The sequence below is a fragment of the Ascidiella aspersa genome, chromosome 6 (genome assembly GCF_963924565.1).
Source record: "Ascidiella aspersa chromosome 6, kaAscAspe10.2, whole genome shotgun sequence".
Taxonomy (NCBI): Eukaryota; Metazoa; Chordata; class Ascidiacea; order Phlebobranchia; family Ascidiidae; genus Ascidiella; species Ascidiella aspersa.
Window position 1 is genome coordinate 14,770,524 of NC_139452.1, and position 17,499 is coordinate 14,788,022.

The window sequence follows — 17,499 nt, forward strand, 5'->3', positions numbered from 1 at the left end:
ATGTCACTTTATTGTTATTGCAGCTGCAAATTATGCGCCTCTGTAGAAACTAATAATTACGACCGCACAATGATTACGGCCACCCAAACAGACCTTGTTTGTAAATATTTTGTAAAATTTGAACTGGTAAAACATATCGGTTTTGGGTATTACCGAAAAAGCAAACCCTAGTAAATCTGCCTTTTTCTTTTCTAAAGCTAATGAAAGTCGTCTACTCACTCGACGAAGGAAACACGAGACTTCTATGTAGTCAGTCTGTCAGGGTTTTTGATGCCACTGATAGTAACTCAATCATACGTTCTTTTGTTTTATAACAACTTGCAGTGGGAACTATAATGGATTTCGAACAAATGTCAACGAAGATATGTACATTGCTTTGTAATGAATGACGTTTTGACGTTATTTATCCAACTGCATTGAAGTTAATAGGTGCGCTTAAATGTGTTCTCTCTGTATATAACGATTAGCCATGGGTCAATTATATTAAAATATCTCCATGGTAAAATCAGTTATTTTAAAATAAGGAAGTATTGAGTTAGGTGCTAAGTTGACTTTTTGTGGCGATAATGGCTGAAATGACTGAGACTAATCTTACTTCGGGTGAAGCTATGCTGGGTGAGGAATCAACTGTCCAGCTGCTAAAGAATGGAAAAGGTGTTGAAGTTGCAGTATTGGACAAAAGTAACAAATACAAGCAAATTGAAGCAGAAAGAAATAGTGAAACAAGAACTAAGCTGTACAAAAGGCGATTCCTAGTTCTTGGCATTTTTTGCCTCTACTCCATGTCAAGTGCTTTTCAGTGGATTGAATATGCAATCATTACTGACATAGTGTTAAAATATTACAATAACAGCTCAGTACTAGCTGTAGCATGGACTTCAATGATTTACATGCTTACTTATATTCCACTAATGTTTGTTGCAACATGGATGCTGGATAACTGGGGTATGCGGCGGAGTTTGCTATTCGGTGCAACCTTGAATGCAATTGGGGCTCTCATCAAAATACCCAGTGTCAACCAAGATTTTTTTTGGCTCACATTTACAGGTATCTATTGGAAACTCGTTATCAACAAAATTACACATTTTAGCAATTGTCAGTTGTTTTACCCTTTCACACTTGTGTAAAATTAATCTAGAACATATACTAAATAGAGTTAAGCCCTATTTCCTTTTAAATCTAAGATACTCTCAATTATTTAGCCAGTTAATACCAACATGTAATAATAATTTCTTTACATATTATACCAATGTGCTTATTAGTTATTATATTATATATTTTTAGGTCAATCAGTTGCAGCTTGTGCTCAATCCTTTATCCTTGAAATTCCCCCAAAGATTGCTTCTTTGTGGTTCAGTGCTTCTGAAGTTTCAACTGCTACTTCTGTTGGAGTGTTTGGTAATCAGGTAACAAACTGTTGGCCAAAATTGTGATATAAGTTCAGAATGAAACAATTTTGATGCACTTATGTTAAATAATTAATTTAGAAATAAACTGGTAGCACAGAATCAGTGGAATTATAATATATTACAAGTGAAAAAAAAAACTTTATGCAGTTAGTTGGAGCTCTTCGCTGCATAGGCATAGCAATATAATAAGGGTGTTTTTAGCAAGTTATACCAATTTAATTATTTTGCATGGTTAGAATTGTGCAAATGTATGCAGGATTACTTAAAGCAATTACATGCCTTACTTTTTGTTTCACCATTTTGCATTAAGTTGTGTATGTTTTAATTGTGTAAAATTGGTGCATTGTATTCTTAAGCTACACATTTATGTTATATATGATTAAAGCACATAATAGCAATTTTGTATAAACAACTGTGCCATTAGGGAATGTGGTGTTAAGTCTCTCTTGTGAATAGTATTGCCTACTTTATAAACCAAATATTTTTCTAGATGTCAACAGATAACAATGTATAATTAATCCATTTTTTAAATAAACAACAGGCTTAATTTGCATGTTAATTCTAGTTATAAATACCATTAAACAAACTCTATATATTGAATTATTTAGACATGGATTTCATTTTTTAACATGAAGTTCAAGCCAAATTGGCCCAATTTGTTGTATTTATAGTAACTTAAGTAAGAAATTTCACTATTTACAGATTGGACAGAATTAACTGCAGAATACTACCAACCCAATTTTTTTTTTAAATAAATTCACACCAATTAATTAGATTTGCTTAAGTTTTCAGACCGCTTCTAAATGCACCAGCAATAAAAAACTGCCCACAATCTAAACAAGGTTGTAATTTACAACATTTCCTCAAATACTAGATGTTTCCATTAACACAGTGACCAAAAGTGCCGTATTAGTATTACCAAGTAAGATCTATCTTAACGATTAAAAAATTGGAGCAAATGGGTATAAAAAAAGGCACTAAAAAAACAGGGTTTTATATTTTTTTTAAAGAATTCTATATCTCCATAAAAAAGCCTTAATATACAATTACATATACATAAATTAAAGTAGCGAAATATCCATGTGCTTTTATTTTTGTTCAATAAATTCTTTAATTCCTATGTACAATAATAATGTTTTGTGATTGCATTTAATCAAACGCTTAAAAAGAACCTGTAAGTGTTAATGTAAACCGTTAGCTTCCCGTGACCTTAAATAGTTTAATATCCATCAAATGTTTTACTATTTTACTGGCATTGTGAATTTAAGAGACTTTTAACTTGTTGGCTTAGAGGCGCACCTATATCTGCATGCATTAAACAGAGACCTGGTTAATGCCGTTGGTGTTATTTTGAAGACCCTGTGTGGCCAGGCCAGTTTCAGGAAATGTTAGCTATCAAAAAATATTCACCTTGCCACCACACTAATAACCTCTATGCAGAAGGTCAGTGAAGGTTCTGTCCTTCAGTAAAGCTTAATTGCCACACTGGTCAATTTAGTTATACCACAGACAGTCTGCCAAGATAAAACGAATTCTTTACCTCATGGCTTAGTCATATGTTAGCATTAACCACCTAAGGCACATCTGAGATAAGTAGACTACTTGTTCAATTATACTACGTTTGTCAAAAAAGTCCACTGAAACATGAAGATAATTTGATTAAAATGATCTGTTGCACTTACAAAAACGCAGTTACAAAAACTGTTAACTTAATATTAAAAAAAAAACATATCCTCTAGAGAAAATCCAATTTTTTAACAGTTAGGTAATTCTGCAGAATAAATTTAAACACACAAAATAAGAACAAGACTGGTATAATCCTAGCTATTTAAACATACTTAACAGACTATTTATTTTTACATGCAAAGGTTTGTATAGTTGTAAAGAAAATTTGTGTTATGTAAAATCAACCAAAAAAATACTAATGTTACACACTTATTTTTCCTTATTTTAAAAGCAAAAACATCTAATGTTGTTCGACAAACATGTCTCTACCAGTCACCTTTAAATTATGTTTTTATTCTTTACATGTTTGCTGGCAGTTGGGTGTCGCTCTCGGTTTCCTTATACCTCCGATGATCGTTCCAAACTCAGATGACATGGAGGAGATTGCGACCGGGTTCCGGATCCTTTTCATCTCCTCCGCCACCGCTTGTACCATCGTGGTCTTCCTCATATTTTTCTGTAAGTCCCTATTTATGTTTCGAGTCCAAATGTACGTCCCTTTGCCAGTTTGATGTCAGACCGCGCAAACTACAGAACAATGTTTACGTCAGAACCAGAACGTAATTATTTAACTTCCATTGACGTCTAGTACAATTCATCTTTATTTAATGTATTTCTTTGTTATTATTCCTTTCGGTTGTTTTGCGCAGTAGATCGATTAAACCTATGGTTACGCAGCAAAATCTTTTTAACGACGTCATATTAATACTAAGCCTTTAACTTTTTACAGTTTTATTTCACAGAAATTTGCTTTTATTAAGGTTTGCGTTAAGTGTTTTGCGTTTTCTAAAATTGGGAAATAAATAAACTTTTCACTGGCTGTTATAACACTTTAGTTGTATTTCGAAGTAATTAAAAAGTACAATAAACATTTATGTTTCTGCGGACGTAGGAGCTAAAAGCATTATAATATTATATGTACGGATTTATTTTCGGCACAAATTGTGTTTAAATGGAATCGTATCCGTGTTCACAATTTCTTGCGTCTAAATATTTTCTTAATAACTCCTCGTGCATGTAGACTGTATAGTATCTGTGAACTGTCGACATGCATTGCACAACTATAAATCTTGAGTAAAATTTAAATCGTCAATGCGTCGTTAAGTTTTACCGCACTTCGGATTGGTGTGTTTGCCTTTCCCCTTTACGAGATGTCCTTTGTCCGACTAGTTTACGAGTGCTCTAATTTTTTTGCTACTGAATTGGATAGCTTGGCGTGTTTTCTTTGCAGACTAGTGCTGTTCGGCCCACGAGTTGTCTTGATAATCTTTTTTAATGGGAAATTAAATATATTTGGGAAAAAGTACCCGCCTTTACAACTCCCCTTTCTTGACAAACGTTATGTTGTTCCTTACTACTGTTTAATAATTAGATGAATGATATATAACAGCCTAATAAGATTTCACCGAATTGCAACTGGGGTGTATACTTTGCCAAACAAGATGACTCCTATGCTGTAAAATTAGGTTACAAATATTTTTTTCAGTTTTTTTTATACTTTCTCACCGAAATATGGTGCCTTTTGCCGAAACCCTTATTTAACTACAGCTGAAAACAATATATCGATCTTTGAAACGTATTTAGCCATGAGACTATAAAAATATTTTTTGTTCAAATTACATTTGCACAAAGTCTTTTTTTTGTTTGACGCCTTTATAATTGTATTCATGCAATGTGCTACACACATTTTATCCCTGCAGCCACGATTGTAGTTTTAGCGGTGCATTTTTGTGAATGATTGCAACAATATGCCTTTCGTGGAAAGTTATTTCCACCGCCCCATTATAGGATCGTAAACAAAACTTATTCGAAAATCACGCGTCATCCAACACGATTTATGCATTAGCGTTGCTTGTCACACTGGCTCTCGTCAACCTCTTGTCAGATTGGCTCTTTTCAATCTCTCATGCTTTAGGCTATTAATCCATTAATCGATCGCCATTATTGCTGCCTGCAACAGTTGACATACTAACACCTAAAAAGCTTTGTTTGCCAAGTCGGTGTATAAAAAGCTCGGGTAAAATTGGCTCTATCGATATGTTTAAATATTATTTCAAACTCCGTTATGTTCAGTCATCCGCGACCGGCCTCCTGTGCCCCCCAGCATGGCTTGTGCTGCCGCCCTGGTGGCCGAAGATGAAAACAAGGCCGGGCAGGTTTCTTCGCTAAGCAACTACAGGCGTTCGATCGGAGTGCTCCTGAGAAATGTTCCGTTTCTTCTTCTTTTGATCACATACGGTAAAAGCAAGCTAGTATTTTGTTGTAGCTTATAGATATATTAAATATCTTTTTTTATTACGCATATCCTTTATGCCTATGGTTCTACGGTCGAGTTGGCTATTCGTATATTGCAATGTATATAATTTGTCTGTTTAGTTTTGATACTGGTTCATTCGTGTATAACACATTCAGCTAAAAATCTTGTTTAAATCCATTCTAAATTTGTATACCAACAATGTATACTTACAATCTCATCGGGAATATTCTTAAAATATATTTCCTTTTATAACGTATGTATCAAGGCAACATCTTCTTGTATGAAACCATTTTTCATATTTACGGTGTTCCCCATGCTTTATCGCAATTCCTTATCGTTTGTTATGTTACCGGACTCGCAATTTATTCATTAAGAAACCCTAGCCAATATCCGGATTAGACAGCGAGGGCTATTTTGAGCCGTGCATTTACAGGGAGTGGGTATTGTGTTTTGTTCAATGGTTTTCTATATCCCTCTCGTCATTATGCATTTTATCATACAAACAGGTTTTGGTTTGTAACCGCTTACGGCAATTCAGCTAAATACATTTTGGGTTTTAAATATACTAAAAATTGCGGTTAGTCAAAGAATAAAAGTACGATGCAATAAAAATGCATCGTTGAAAACTTGTGATAAAGTGATTTACGTCCATTTTCTTCAGTACGCAGAAAAACCCACATCAAAGCAAAAACTTTGTCCCGAATGGCACAGGTTGTCAAATCACTGGCTGTTAGTCAAATGAATTGAGTATCCAGGTAGACTTGTTCATTGAAGTTTTACTTTGCTAAACTGGACTTTCGAATTACTCAAAAAATTGAATTGCCTTATTAGAACGTAGTGGCAATAAACATTATCAAAACTTTCGTTTACAATTTACTGCAAATTGATATACCGATTTGCATCCGATCAAAATTTTATTATAGACTCTAAAACAATTGCTTTATATATACTAATTGGTTTCGCCTTATAACAGTAGCAAACATGTTTAATAATAATATTTACCGCCTGTTTATAGTGTCAATTATTCACCCTCTCTAGTTTGTTTGGCAATGAATTAAAAGGCGCGCAGCCAAAGACAATCAGTTACATCGACCTTTAATTTGGGGGATTTTTCTGTAGTTTTATGCTTTTTAGGTTTGAGGCAACTCACAAAACTCTATGTGGAATTGGCCCGTTTTCTATTAATCTGATTGGCATGTTTTCCAAAACTTTCATAGAATAATAAACGCCATCTTTAATAACCACACCAATGCCTGTTGTTTGGAAAGGTGCCCTGATACCCTGGTATATCACCTATGTTGCCTGGTATATCACCTATGACTAGAAAGCGTTCGGTCTATCGAAGTTTGCTGGATCCTTGAAACACGACACAGAGTGGCCTTTGTCCCTTGCAGACGTGTAACAGGCGACGTCACAACTAGGTCGTTTCGATCCCCACAAAGTACAGGTACAAAGTGCGAACGCTGTTGCAACGTTTAACCAAGTTGTTTTGTTACAGGTGTAAACACAGGGGTTTACTATGCTATCGGAACCCTTCTCAATCCCATCATGGTACCATTTCACCAGGTAAGTTTTAAAGCACAGCCTTGTGATATTAACTTGAAAGAGATTTTTTTATGTTTAACTTTTACGGATAAATGCATTTATTACGTTGGTCATGTTTAATCAATCCGATTCCTTAATCAGAAACATTAGTATAGATATTGTATTGCACATTATAAGGAATTAACTTACACAGCCCTGTACATATTACTTACTAGCAGCCTCCACTTATAGAGACGCTCTACCAAACAATAAACATTTGTATTTTCACTGCTAACAGAGGATTTTATACTAAACAACTTGGCGACCTGGAGTCCTGAAGGAAAATTATAGTTGTTGTTTTTTCGTGATCTTTAACCAACATTAACATATAGCTAGCATTAAAATCGCTTTATTAAGTCTTTTGGCGTCCGCACTATTTTAAACAAAAAAATACATTAAATTATAAACTTTGGCCTGCGTTAATGTTTAGGGTTGCGCGTTTCTACCCAAAAGGCTACCAGTGTCGTGTTGCGTATGTTTAGATGCGAAATGGAAAGTTAAAATATCATGTTGATTTCCTAAATGCAGAAAATATTTCAACTTAATAAATTTAGAAATTCTACTTTCGTTTGTCAGCAATTTGTACGTGAACGATTGAATGATATTCCTCGTGCTACATATCTCTATCTCTTACTGTAACAATCCTTTTGTTTTTGACTTTTGAGCAAAACTGTTCAGAAAACCTCTGATATTTTTGTTTTGATGTTTTCATTGCTGGTAAGCTTGAACTCTGTTAAAAGTTCGCGGTTTTCCGTGTTCCTTTGGTCGCCAAGGACAGTGGTTCAAAGTCCCAGGAGAGGCTTTTTCTGCGAGTCGCGTGTGAACAACACCCTCAATTTTAAATGCGTGGCCAGATTGGCGTCACGTACAAAGGTTGACAGGCGTTCGATCAGCTGCATGAATAATGCCTATCCTTTGTACTAAGTTAACGCCTTTTGTCATTACTGTATACTAGAGATCGACTGATATCATTTTTTGAACGATACCACCAGATTTTTAACGTTTTGCCAACCAAAACGCGATACCGATTTTTGTATGTATACCTGAAATATAGTCAAAATTTGAAATAGTTGAAAATAAAAATTCTAACAACATTTCAGTTTAAACTCGTATATTTATTAAACTCTTTGCACATTGACTTTATGCTAAACATAAAAAAGGAGAGCTACTATTTTTTTACAAAAACCTTCATTATAATTTCTTATTAAATACCGGGCGGATTATCTTTCATAATTGAACAAAACTGATATATCGGTAGGCGATAAGCTTGTCTATGCGTTGCGCTGTTGTCGCCAGAGCACACCATCGACCTGTCTCTATTTGTGACATCATACCCAAATATTTCTCGTAATAATAATCGTTATTGTGATACAAAACTAGTCTCGCAACTTTATTTCTGACTGCTGTTTGAACATTCAACTTTTTTCTAACTGTTTCAACATTCACTAATATCATTACAGATATTTATTTTTTTAGTTGTCGTCGTCGTGGCCCCCAGAGAAAGGGCAAACGACCCACCCGGGGGTAGCGACCCCCAGGTTGAAAACCACTGGTGTAGAGTATGTTCACTTTTCTTTACGATGACTCTACTCTTGATTTGTAATGTAAAAATGACTTTTACTAGAAGCCTTTGCCAAGTTGTTGACAAATCCTAACTACATTCTTATACCTAAGCAATAAAAATTCCCGGGTCTTGGCGTTTTGCTAGCCTTCCACATGTTTTTGAACTCAGGATTCAGGTCAGGAAATCGGTCTGATCGGACTAACGATGGTGGTGGCCGGATTGGGCGGTTCAGTTATATGCGGAATCTTTCTCGACCGGACCAAGTTGTACAAGTAAGGAAAAAGAGTGGTTGAATTTGGTAACTTAAAGAGTGACCTAAAAGTTTGTTTTCTTGAAGGGTGGCCTAAAAAGTTTATTTCCTTAAGAAAATATCATTGTATACACTGTTAAAATGTAACCTGTTTTGCTTTTGTTGCCTAACCCTGTTCTCGTTACTAAGTATCGCTATAGAATAGAAAATAGACAATAGACTATACTTGAAAGGATTGCGAAATAAACCGAACGTATAACTAATACTTCTTTTTCAGGATTACCACCGTTGGAATATATTTCTTGTCGATGGCCTTCATGGTGGTCTTTACCTTTACTCTACCTCTCGGTTACCTGTGGGTCGACTTTTTGACCATAGGCATGTTGGGGTAAGTTATTGTGGCTTGGTAATAAACAGTTTTGCGTGTCAATTGGTTTGCAGTGGGAGTGTTTGTTTCTATTTCATTTTTTATATAGGAATTATTGTCATTTTTTGTTATTACAACCCCTCACTTATTTCGATTTTCGGTTTTCGGTATTACTATTTCTTCGGGCAATGTCCAATGAATTTTTATTGGTCTTAGCAAAATTGAACTGCTTTTCTTTGATCTCCTTAACCACGGGTAAATGCTTGTTTCTTTTTTCCCCGTTTAGTTTCTTTATGACCGGTTACCTGCCGATCGGTTTCGAGTTTGCCGCCGAACTGACCTTTCCCGAATCTGAAGCCACTTCCTCTGGCCTTCTCAATGTTTCAGCTCAGGTAACTTTAGTTTTTTCTATTTTGTATTTCGTTGCGTATAAATACATATCAAATCTACGGGCAAATCTTATCAAATCTACGGGCATATAAGATATAACAACATTTTAAAAATATAGTGACCCTTTCTATTGTTTCGACTAGTACTGTAATAAAATGTTGTTTGTAAGAGCATATTTTAACTGAAATAATCCTAAAAAAATAACCCACTGATATTTCTGCGCCCATTTTGTTTGTTTTTATCTTATCTACACTGTATAAATGGTAACAATTCCCATTTGAAGTTACTCAACAATACGCATAACAAAGTAACTTAACGATTGAAAAACTTTATAGCTACGTAAAAGCAATATGTTGAACCCCTTTTCTTCAAATGATTTACTAACAAGTTTTGACAATCACGATGGTTTTAATTTTAAAACATGTCCTAAGCGCAAAGCAATGCTGTTCATAAAGTGACGAATATGTCTATTGTTCACTAAAATAATAGAACAATGAATTTGCTGTTGTCCAGTTTTGTTAAATTACTCACGAATAATTTTAATTGGGCATTGTTGTGATTAAAATTATACCACTAGAAGTTTCCAGGAAAAGTATGACTGTTTCAGCGTTTTAACATATAACACCGTCACAACAAAAATGCAACAAGTTTTTTCATTATTGTGTTTGCATGCTTGCTGTCATTTACACGAGCATCAATTGATATAAACAAAGGGATAATTCAAAAGTTTTTATTTTATAATGTTAGTTCTTTTGCAGTTAGTAACAATAATATGCCACGGTGATGCTGCCACACAATGAGGTGCATTGAAGCCACGTCGTGTTGCTTGATATTTTTAGGTACAGTGATAACGTCGAGTGTTTGACTTACAGCTTACTGAAATAAACCAGAAGTTCGCAGAGTCGAGTGGCTGTTTTTAGTTAATGATTTAACTAACACTAACATAGTCGTCTTCGAAAATTTTTCGTTCACGAACGCGCGAAAATTACAATGAAACCCTAAGTTACAAGGCTACAGTGTATGGTAGTCGATATAAAGCACTATAGCCGACGTAATAGCATAACTTACGAATGGCATTCCTTTACTCTAGTTGTGTCTTTACAGATAGACTAGCCGGTTGTGATCCTTGATCAACACAAGTTCGTTAACATATCCGCTTAAAGAATCATTCTGTTTTTTGTCTTCATTGCAATAAAGAATAGAAGCATTTACAATATTGACTTGTAGCATATTCGAGCTTTACCTCCAACTATTGTTTAAACTGAAGAACAGAGTTTGAATTTGAGCATGTAATTGTTACATGCGTCTTGTAGGTTTTTGGCATTCTTTTCATCCACGTGGCTCAGGAACTGCAAAAGCTGGAGCCTCGGTATGCGACTAACATCTTCATGTGCGTCGCACTGTTGGTGGGAACTGGGATGACAGGTAAAATACCCGATTTTTTACTGTGTTGTAACTATATAAATTATATATATAAAGGTTAACCGTTTAATATATGTGTAAATATAGAAGTACAAATATAACTGTGAGTAGTGAAGAGCGCTGAAAATATATTTGATTTACTTGCTATCAACTTTATCACATAAAACCTTATATTGCTGTCTCATGTATGAATGCTATGATGTTCACCTTGCGATATAAGATATTTTAAAATGCGAACGTTTTATGTAACTGAGTGCACTTTTTTATACTTTTTTCTAAATTACATTTGGGAATGTTTAAACTGAAATACGAGTAAGGCAGCATGCAAAAGTGTAAATAAATGATACTTTGAAACATGTAATAATTTAGTTAATTTAAATCACGACGTGTTTCAAATAGGCAGAATTTAATCAAACGCAGTGTTACAATTCTTAGCCTCTTTGCAGATCAATCAAAGAATACCTTTGATGGTAACATGCCGACATTAATGTTAATTCGAAAGCGGGTGTTAATGCCATCTGATTATGAAGTGTGAAATAAGTAATTTGACCCTGTCAAAGGTGCAATCCCGTTAGACGAAGCAACACAAAAATTTATACAATGTTGTTCTAAGTTCAAGTGTTTTTTCTGGATGTCTTTTAAACAGACCAGACGATCATATTTATGGCACCATGTAAGATAGTAATTCTCGGTATGAACGTTTAAATTACTATGCAGTTTGCGATTTACGTCATATTTTTATGATAAAAATTATCTACATAAGACTTTGTTTTGTTACTGCAACGTAAATTGTCTTTTACAACGTGAAGCGATTTTCGCATTCGGCTGGAATAAGTCCTATTTACCACAGGGCATTTAAGTTAGATTTGTTATATTTCTCATTAATAGACACTTGTCCATTAGCGTTATTTGCATAACGGAAAAAATAAACTGAAAGATTTTCCAGTTATCCAGTGTAGAAAACCTTTACACACCGAAAATAGCTCTTGGGTAACCGTAGTAAGCAACCCTGAAGTAATCAGTAAAGAACCTACGTCACGAATTCGAACTGTTAGCCACTTTAGCAAGGCGAAAACCGATTTGGATCACAAACCTGTTTAATCTAGGTACGTGATTGGTTGGTCAATTCAATCGAAGGCAAGTTTCCATTTTTGGTAGTCGTTTTGATCGATGCTAATCCGATATTTTCCAGCGAGCCAGGCATATGTGGGTCGTCGTCTAATTTAATTATTCCCCATCAATGGTGGCTCGATCGATTTTGCGTCGTGCCTTGGTTGAAATAAACGTTGTCGTCACTTAAGTAGGCAACGACTTATAATACGTACAGTAAGTTTCATTGTACAACAACAAAAAGTGTGGTTTATATGATTGAACCGTAAATCCGCGGAACGTTGAAAAAGTTTGGATGAAAAACGACAAATGCCAATGCGTGAGCCAAACTTGCTTGTATAATTGAAACATGTCTGATTGTCTGGTGAGAAGGAACAAACTATTTTTAATTATATTAATATCTTTTATCTGGGAAACGAACCTCCCGTTGTGTTGTTCTTTTGACTGAAATTATTGGAACCATTGCTGTACTATTCCTCATTCACGTTTTTCGAACGTACATTGTAACGTACATTCGAACGTACATTGAACGTACATTTTGGTTTTATTTCCATGCGATCCACATAATACTTTTTTAACATCTAGTTAAAGGTTGGCAAAAAATAGTAAATTGAGCAGGGCCTGTACAAATTAAACGTAAGCCGTAATGGTTAGTCAAAAAGCAGCTTCAGAAGTGCTAGATCACAGTTGTTAATATACATATGTGTGTGGATGTTTCATTGAGCAGATCCTTTTGTTTTGTTCTCATTTAAAGGACAGAACAAGCTTTATGCACTAAAAATGAAGTAGCTAAGTTTGCGCAACTTTGATTACGGAGTTTCGTTGAAAGTATAGGGCCTTATATAAGAGATTCCTCAAACGGGATAACAGTCTCAAAAACAAATAGGATTTTCGCGAAGCGCCGAAACTTTACTACTGTGTTAGAAATGAAATATAAATTTAGGAAAGCCGCCGTGGCCGTGTGCAGTTTTATTTGAGATCATTCTGAAAAATGATGGCCAAGATTTTTTTGCAAGCAAGATTCTTTCATCAAAAGAGCCATATATTGCTCGCGAGCCATAGGTTCCTGACCCCTGCCTTAGGGCCCACCAATAGGTTTCTTTAAACCGTGAAATTGTTTTTCCTGTTTCGTAAATTGGTTGCTTTTTTGTCATAAACTAAAACACACATTGAACCTGTCAGGCCGTCAAGCATAAGTTACTTATACAATTTCTTATGAATTTTAAATGAATTAATGTTGTTTCTGAGCAAGGCACATCGTAAATAATTTCCTTTAAACAACTTCAAATATCGGTATAAATCAACTCTGCTTTGCTTCTTTTAGTTGCAATCAAGTCTAACCTGAAGAGGCAAGCTGCCAACAATGCCAAGGTTTGTCTGTTAATTTAGTACAATGAAAAACGATGAAGATATTCGAAATTGTGATCCTATATATATTTACGTATATATATTTTGTGACCATGTTTGTATTTTATTTACAGCACAATAACTGTAATCCGTTAAAAATACCATCTAAAATTAAATGTACAAAATTTGTTGTCAACTTAAATCTTGTAAAGTGTTTTTTTATACATCTCGTTTCTTGAGTAGGGAACAGTTACTAATTTTCGTATTAAACTATATTTAACTTAACATCTCTCTAGTTTAGGGTTTTTTAAATATGTAGCGTGTCCTCCGTGGGAGGCATAAAGGAGTGTCAAGGGGCGAGAAGGACTCCCTAAAACACCTTTTTTTATTTATTTAATATTAGGTTTTGCCAACACGAATATATTTTTCTAGTTATACTTTTTACCGTGACTAACACACATTATTTTATTTCAATCACTTAATCCAGTGATTCTCACATATTAACAGTGTGTAAAGGGGGCGCAGTTAAAAAAAATTAAAAACCTCTGCTTTAGTTTGCCATCCTCAGACGTCAATCGAACATTACAAAATTCATTTAACTTTTAGCCTGTCGACAATGACGAAAAAACGATCGCTTTATCACATCTTTCTCCGTCAGCTACCAATCACAACAGCAATAACAGCAATAATGGCGCGGTTTCCTTTCAAGAAGAAAGCCAGGAAGAAGACGCTAAGCTCATCCGACTTGCGTCTGCCTCATCCTGTTACAGCGCTGGTCCGGATTGGTAGAATCGCTTTTCATTTAAAAAGTGGCATTGTGCGAAAAGCTTTTCGCTAACCGTTTTTTTTTTGCTGACAGAGGCGCTATTATACGTACTAGGAAAAATGTTTAACATTTTAAGTGGTGCATTGTTTCGAACTGTTCTGATGGATTACATAGTGGTGTATTTTTGTACTTTAAACCCACTCTGTTACCAAAACAGTTTAAAGAAACACGAGTTTGTCAACTGATGAGTATCGCGCAAATACTAGCCTCGAAAATTGTTAAGTATTAGGGCACTACCTATCAGACAGTATGCCGCCGCGAAAAGTATTTGAATTATATTCGTATGTCGCATTATTCTTATTCTTACTTTCACTACTATTTGGAGGGCCTTGTTTGTTTGCCACACTTTTGTTTTGACAATGTACTTCTTACAACCGTAAAACACATTTTTAGTGTTTTGCTCAATAAGCGAATTTCTAGGCTGAGTTTTAAAAGTCGGTACCGGTCATAGATTCTCACATCAGACCTTTAACTTTTCTGTTTCATCCAATGCTAGATCACCGTTGACTTGAAATTTTGTTTATAATATTGGCGGAGATTAAAATCAGTTATTTCATTGAAACGTTACCAACTCATATTAGATCCCTTATTTATTGATAACGTAAACAATTGACGAAGTAGCTGGCTGTTATTGCCCAAGTAAAATAGCAGCGACCTGTCTTGGCAGAAACTTTTGTTTGTTGTGGGATCCAAAAACTCATCCTCGTGGAAATAAACTCGATTTTGTCGATGGCAATTATAATAATGCTCTGCGCTACAAGCGATTTACCTCCTCTTATGCAGAGTTTCTTAAAGTTTTTAGTCTGCGAACTCTTCAAAGTAATTGACGTTTTCTGCGATTCTTTATGTTTAAAATGACAAAAGCAACCATATTTGTATTTGTAGTCGGTAGGAATATACAACTAAGTTGGGGATTTTGTTCTACTCGTTTTGATATTAATATACCATGGATAAAAAATACAATGGTCAAGGCGTTAGCTATTTGTAAAATTATAATAGTCCTACTTGTGACCCCTAAAACGTGTTGCGCAACCCTTTGAAGGATCGTGTCCATTAGTTTGGAAAGCTCTGTTACTTTCATGTAATATGAAGTTGATGAAACAACTTTGATCTGATAATTAGAATCCGTCAGTCTGTGGGTATAATATTTAGTCGCAATTAAAATCGCCGCACTTCGAATTTTGTTTTGGTTTCTTTACTCCTGCGTACATGACCTTACTTCTTCCTTGTTCGTAAAAAACGTTGAAAAAAAGGTTCAGTTGGGAATATTTGTCTAATATTCAAACAATGGTATGTTTATATCCTAACATACTGCGCCGTGTTGTTTAATAACACTTTTCCATCTGTATTATAGCATATCAACAAAACAAGACATATTTACATACTAGAACTATAAATGTTAAATGCTATTTGATGTCACGTATGTTGACGAGCTGTGCAAATGTTAACTTGTCGTCGAATTTTCCTCATTTAAGCTTTTGTTTTCGAATTTTCCTCTTTTAAGCTTTGTTTTTGTTATATTCATAATACAAATGCTTACTTCATTATTGCTGTATTGGATTAAAGTAGGTAGTTGTCGAACATGCGAACGGTAAAACCTATATAGTGAATCTACACTCGATATTAAACACAAGTTTAATTTCAGACGAAGGGTCTGTAATTGCCATATTTTTTATTGATTTTACAATATTATCAAGTCACCTTTAGAGACCGAATTTCTGTGTTTTGTTGTGTTTTGCAAAATTGGCGTTTTAGTAAATTATTCTGTAACCTTATAAATAAACATTGATTTGTGCCCTGAAACCATAGTGCTCCACAACCAGTGCACCGTTAGATCATGTATAAGGTGTGCTGCGGTGTTCCCTGAGTTTTTAGTTGCATTTTTCCAAATAACATTTTTGGTAGAAATAACTGAAGAAAGAATAAGACTAGCATTTTGACCGTATGTAATAAGGTGTAACTTTATGAACGTTTAATTTTCGAAATGCCCTTCGAAAGAAATAATTAATGTCTTCTGATTCGCTCTTGCAAGCTATTAGACTTGACTAGCACCATATTTAAAAATCTACCCTAAAACAACCAAATTATAAAATAAATCAGTTTTATACTTTTTGTGGCTCTGATGAAGTTTATAAAAATGCTCATTTCGCAATGACTACATTAGATATTTGCTCGTGTGTTTCACTACCAAATATTTTGTGGATGTACTAATTAGTGTTAGCTCTGTTACGACTGTTAGTGTGCCGCCTGTGAAAAAAGTTTGCTAAACACTGGTGTAGCTGGTGGGTTTTTTTAGCTTTAGTTTCATGACCCGACACGCCACTGCTGTGCAGGGCTGGAGAGTCGGTTAAAAATAACCCGAGTCCGACTCCGGTCAAATTTTCCAATTAATCGAGTTCCGAGTTCGACCCTGACTCTTCAGCCTGTATTCCGCCAATTTACCTAACTAAATTAACGTGGATATTCAGCAATCCACTTGTAGGGGTGTCATACAATTCATTCACTCACAATATGGTTGAAAAATATTCCACCATATGCTATTCCACCTTTACAATTTCATATCAAAATTTGTTACTGCGCATGCTCCAGTCAGACTCGGGTGCGGTTTTAGTCTTTCTCGGGGTATTGTTGTTACTGTGTTATCAGTTACCGTAGGCCTACTTGTATAAAAATAAAATTACAATAGTTTTGTTATTTAAACAATTCTAGAAGAGAGTGCGAGAATTGATTGGTGATTTCTGAGACAAGTCTAACATATAGAGGCAAGTCTTGTCTGCGGGATAGCAGCTGAAAGCTCTTCAATTGACTGAGAATGTCTTAATACTGCCTTGGCCTTGGGTGTAAGTTAAACTGACCTCTGTTTAGTACAGCAAACCAGTTGACAGAAATAAGTTTGCCTCTTAGTACGACAAGTTAAGGTTTTGAATTCACAATGCGTTTTAGGTCGTGCGAACCCGTAAAACCAAGCTACAGCCTACGCTAAATACCACAGGTTACTTTGCAGGTGCTTTGGTTGACGTAGTGTTACCGGTACAATAACACTCGATTATTGTTGCAAAACGTGGCTTTCGACTAACCTGGCTGGATTTCTGTCGTCTCACAAACATTTTTTTTGTTTATTTTTTTTACGTTACTAATTTGAATTCCAAGTCCCAACGATAAACTCATAGATCGTTTAAATCGGTAGGTGGCTCGAAACTACATCGATTTTCTTACCATTGTCACAGCGCTTGTCTGATAGCGCCACC

The 17,499-nt window shown here is 35.0% G+C and overlaps 1 protein-coding gene across 1 annotated transcript; it reads left to right on the top strand.

The window, feature by feature from the left end:
* Positions 1-532: 532 nt before the first annotated feature.
* LOC146140073 (choline/ethanolamine transporter flvcr2a-like) lies at positions 533-15,953 on the top strand. The gene is made up of 11 exons (XM_083391295.1): positions 533-1,047; positions 1,285-1,406; positions 3,452-3,593; positions 5,208-5,372; positions 6,890-6,957; positions 8,708-8,811; positions 9,067-9,177; positions 9,443-9,548; positions 10,860-10,971; positions 13,403-13,449; positions 14,032-15,953. Exons 1-11 carry the CDS (start codon positions 567-569, stop codon positions 14,212-14,214), a joined length of 1,641 nt encoding a protein of 546 aa, XP_083247421.1. The 5' UTR covers positions 533-566; the 3' UTR covers positions 14,215-15,953.
* The last annotated feature ends 1,546 nt before the right edge of the window (positions 15,954-17,499 follow it).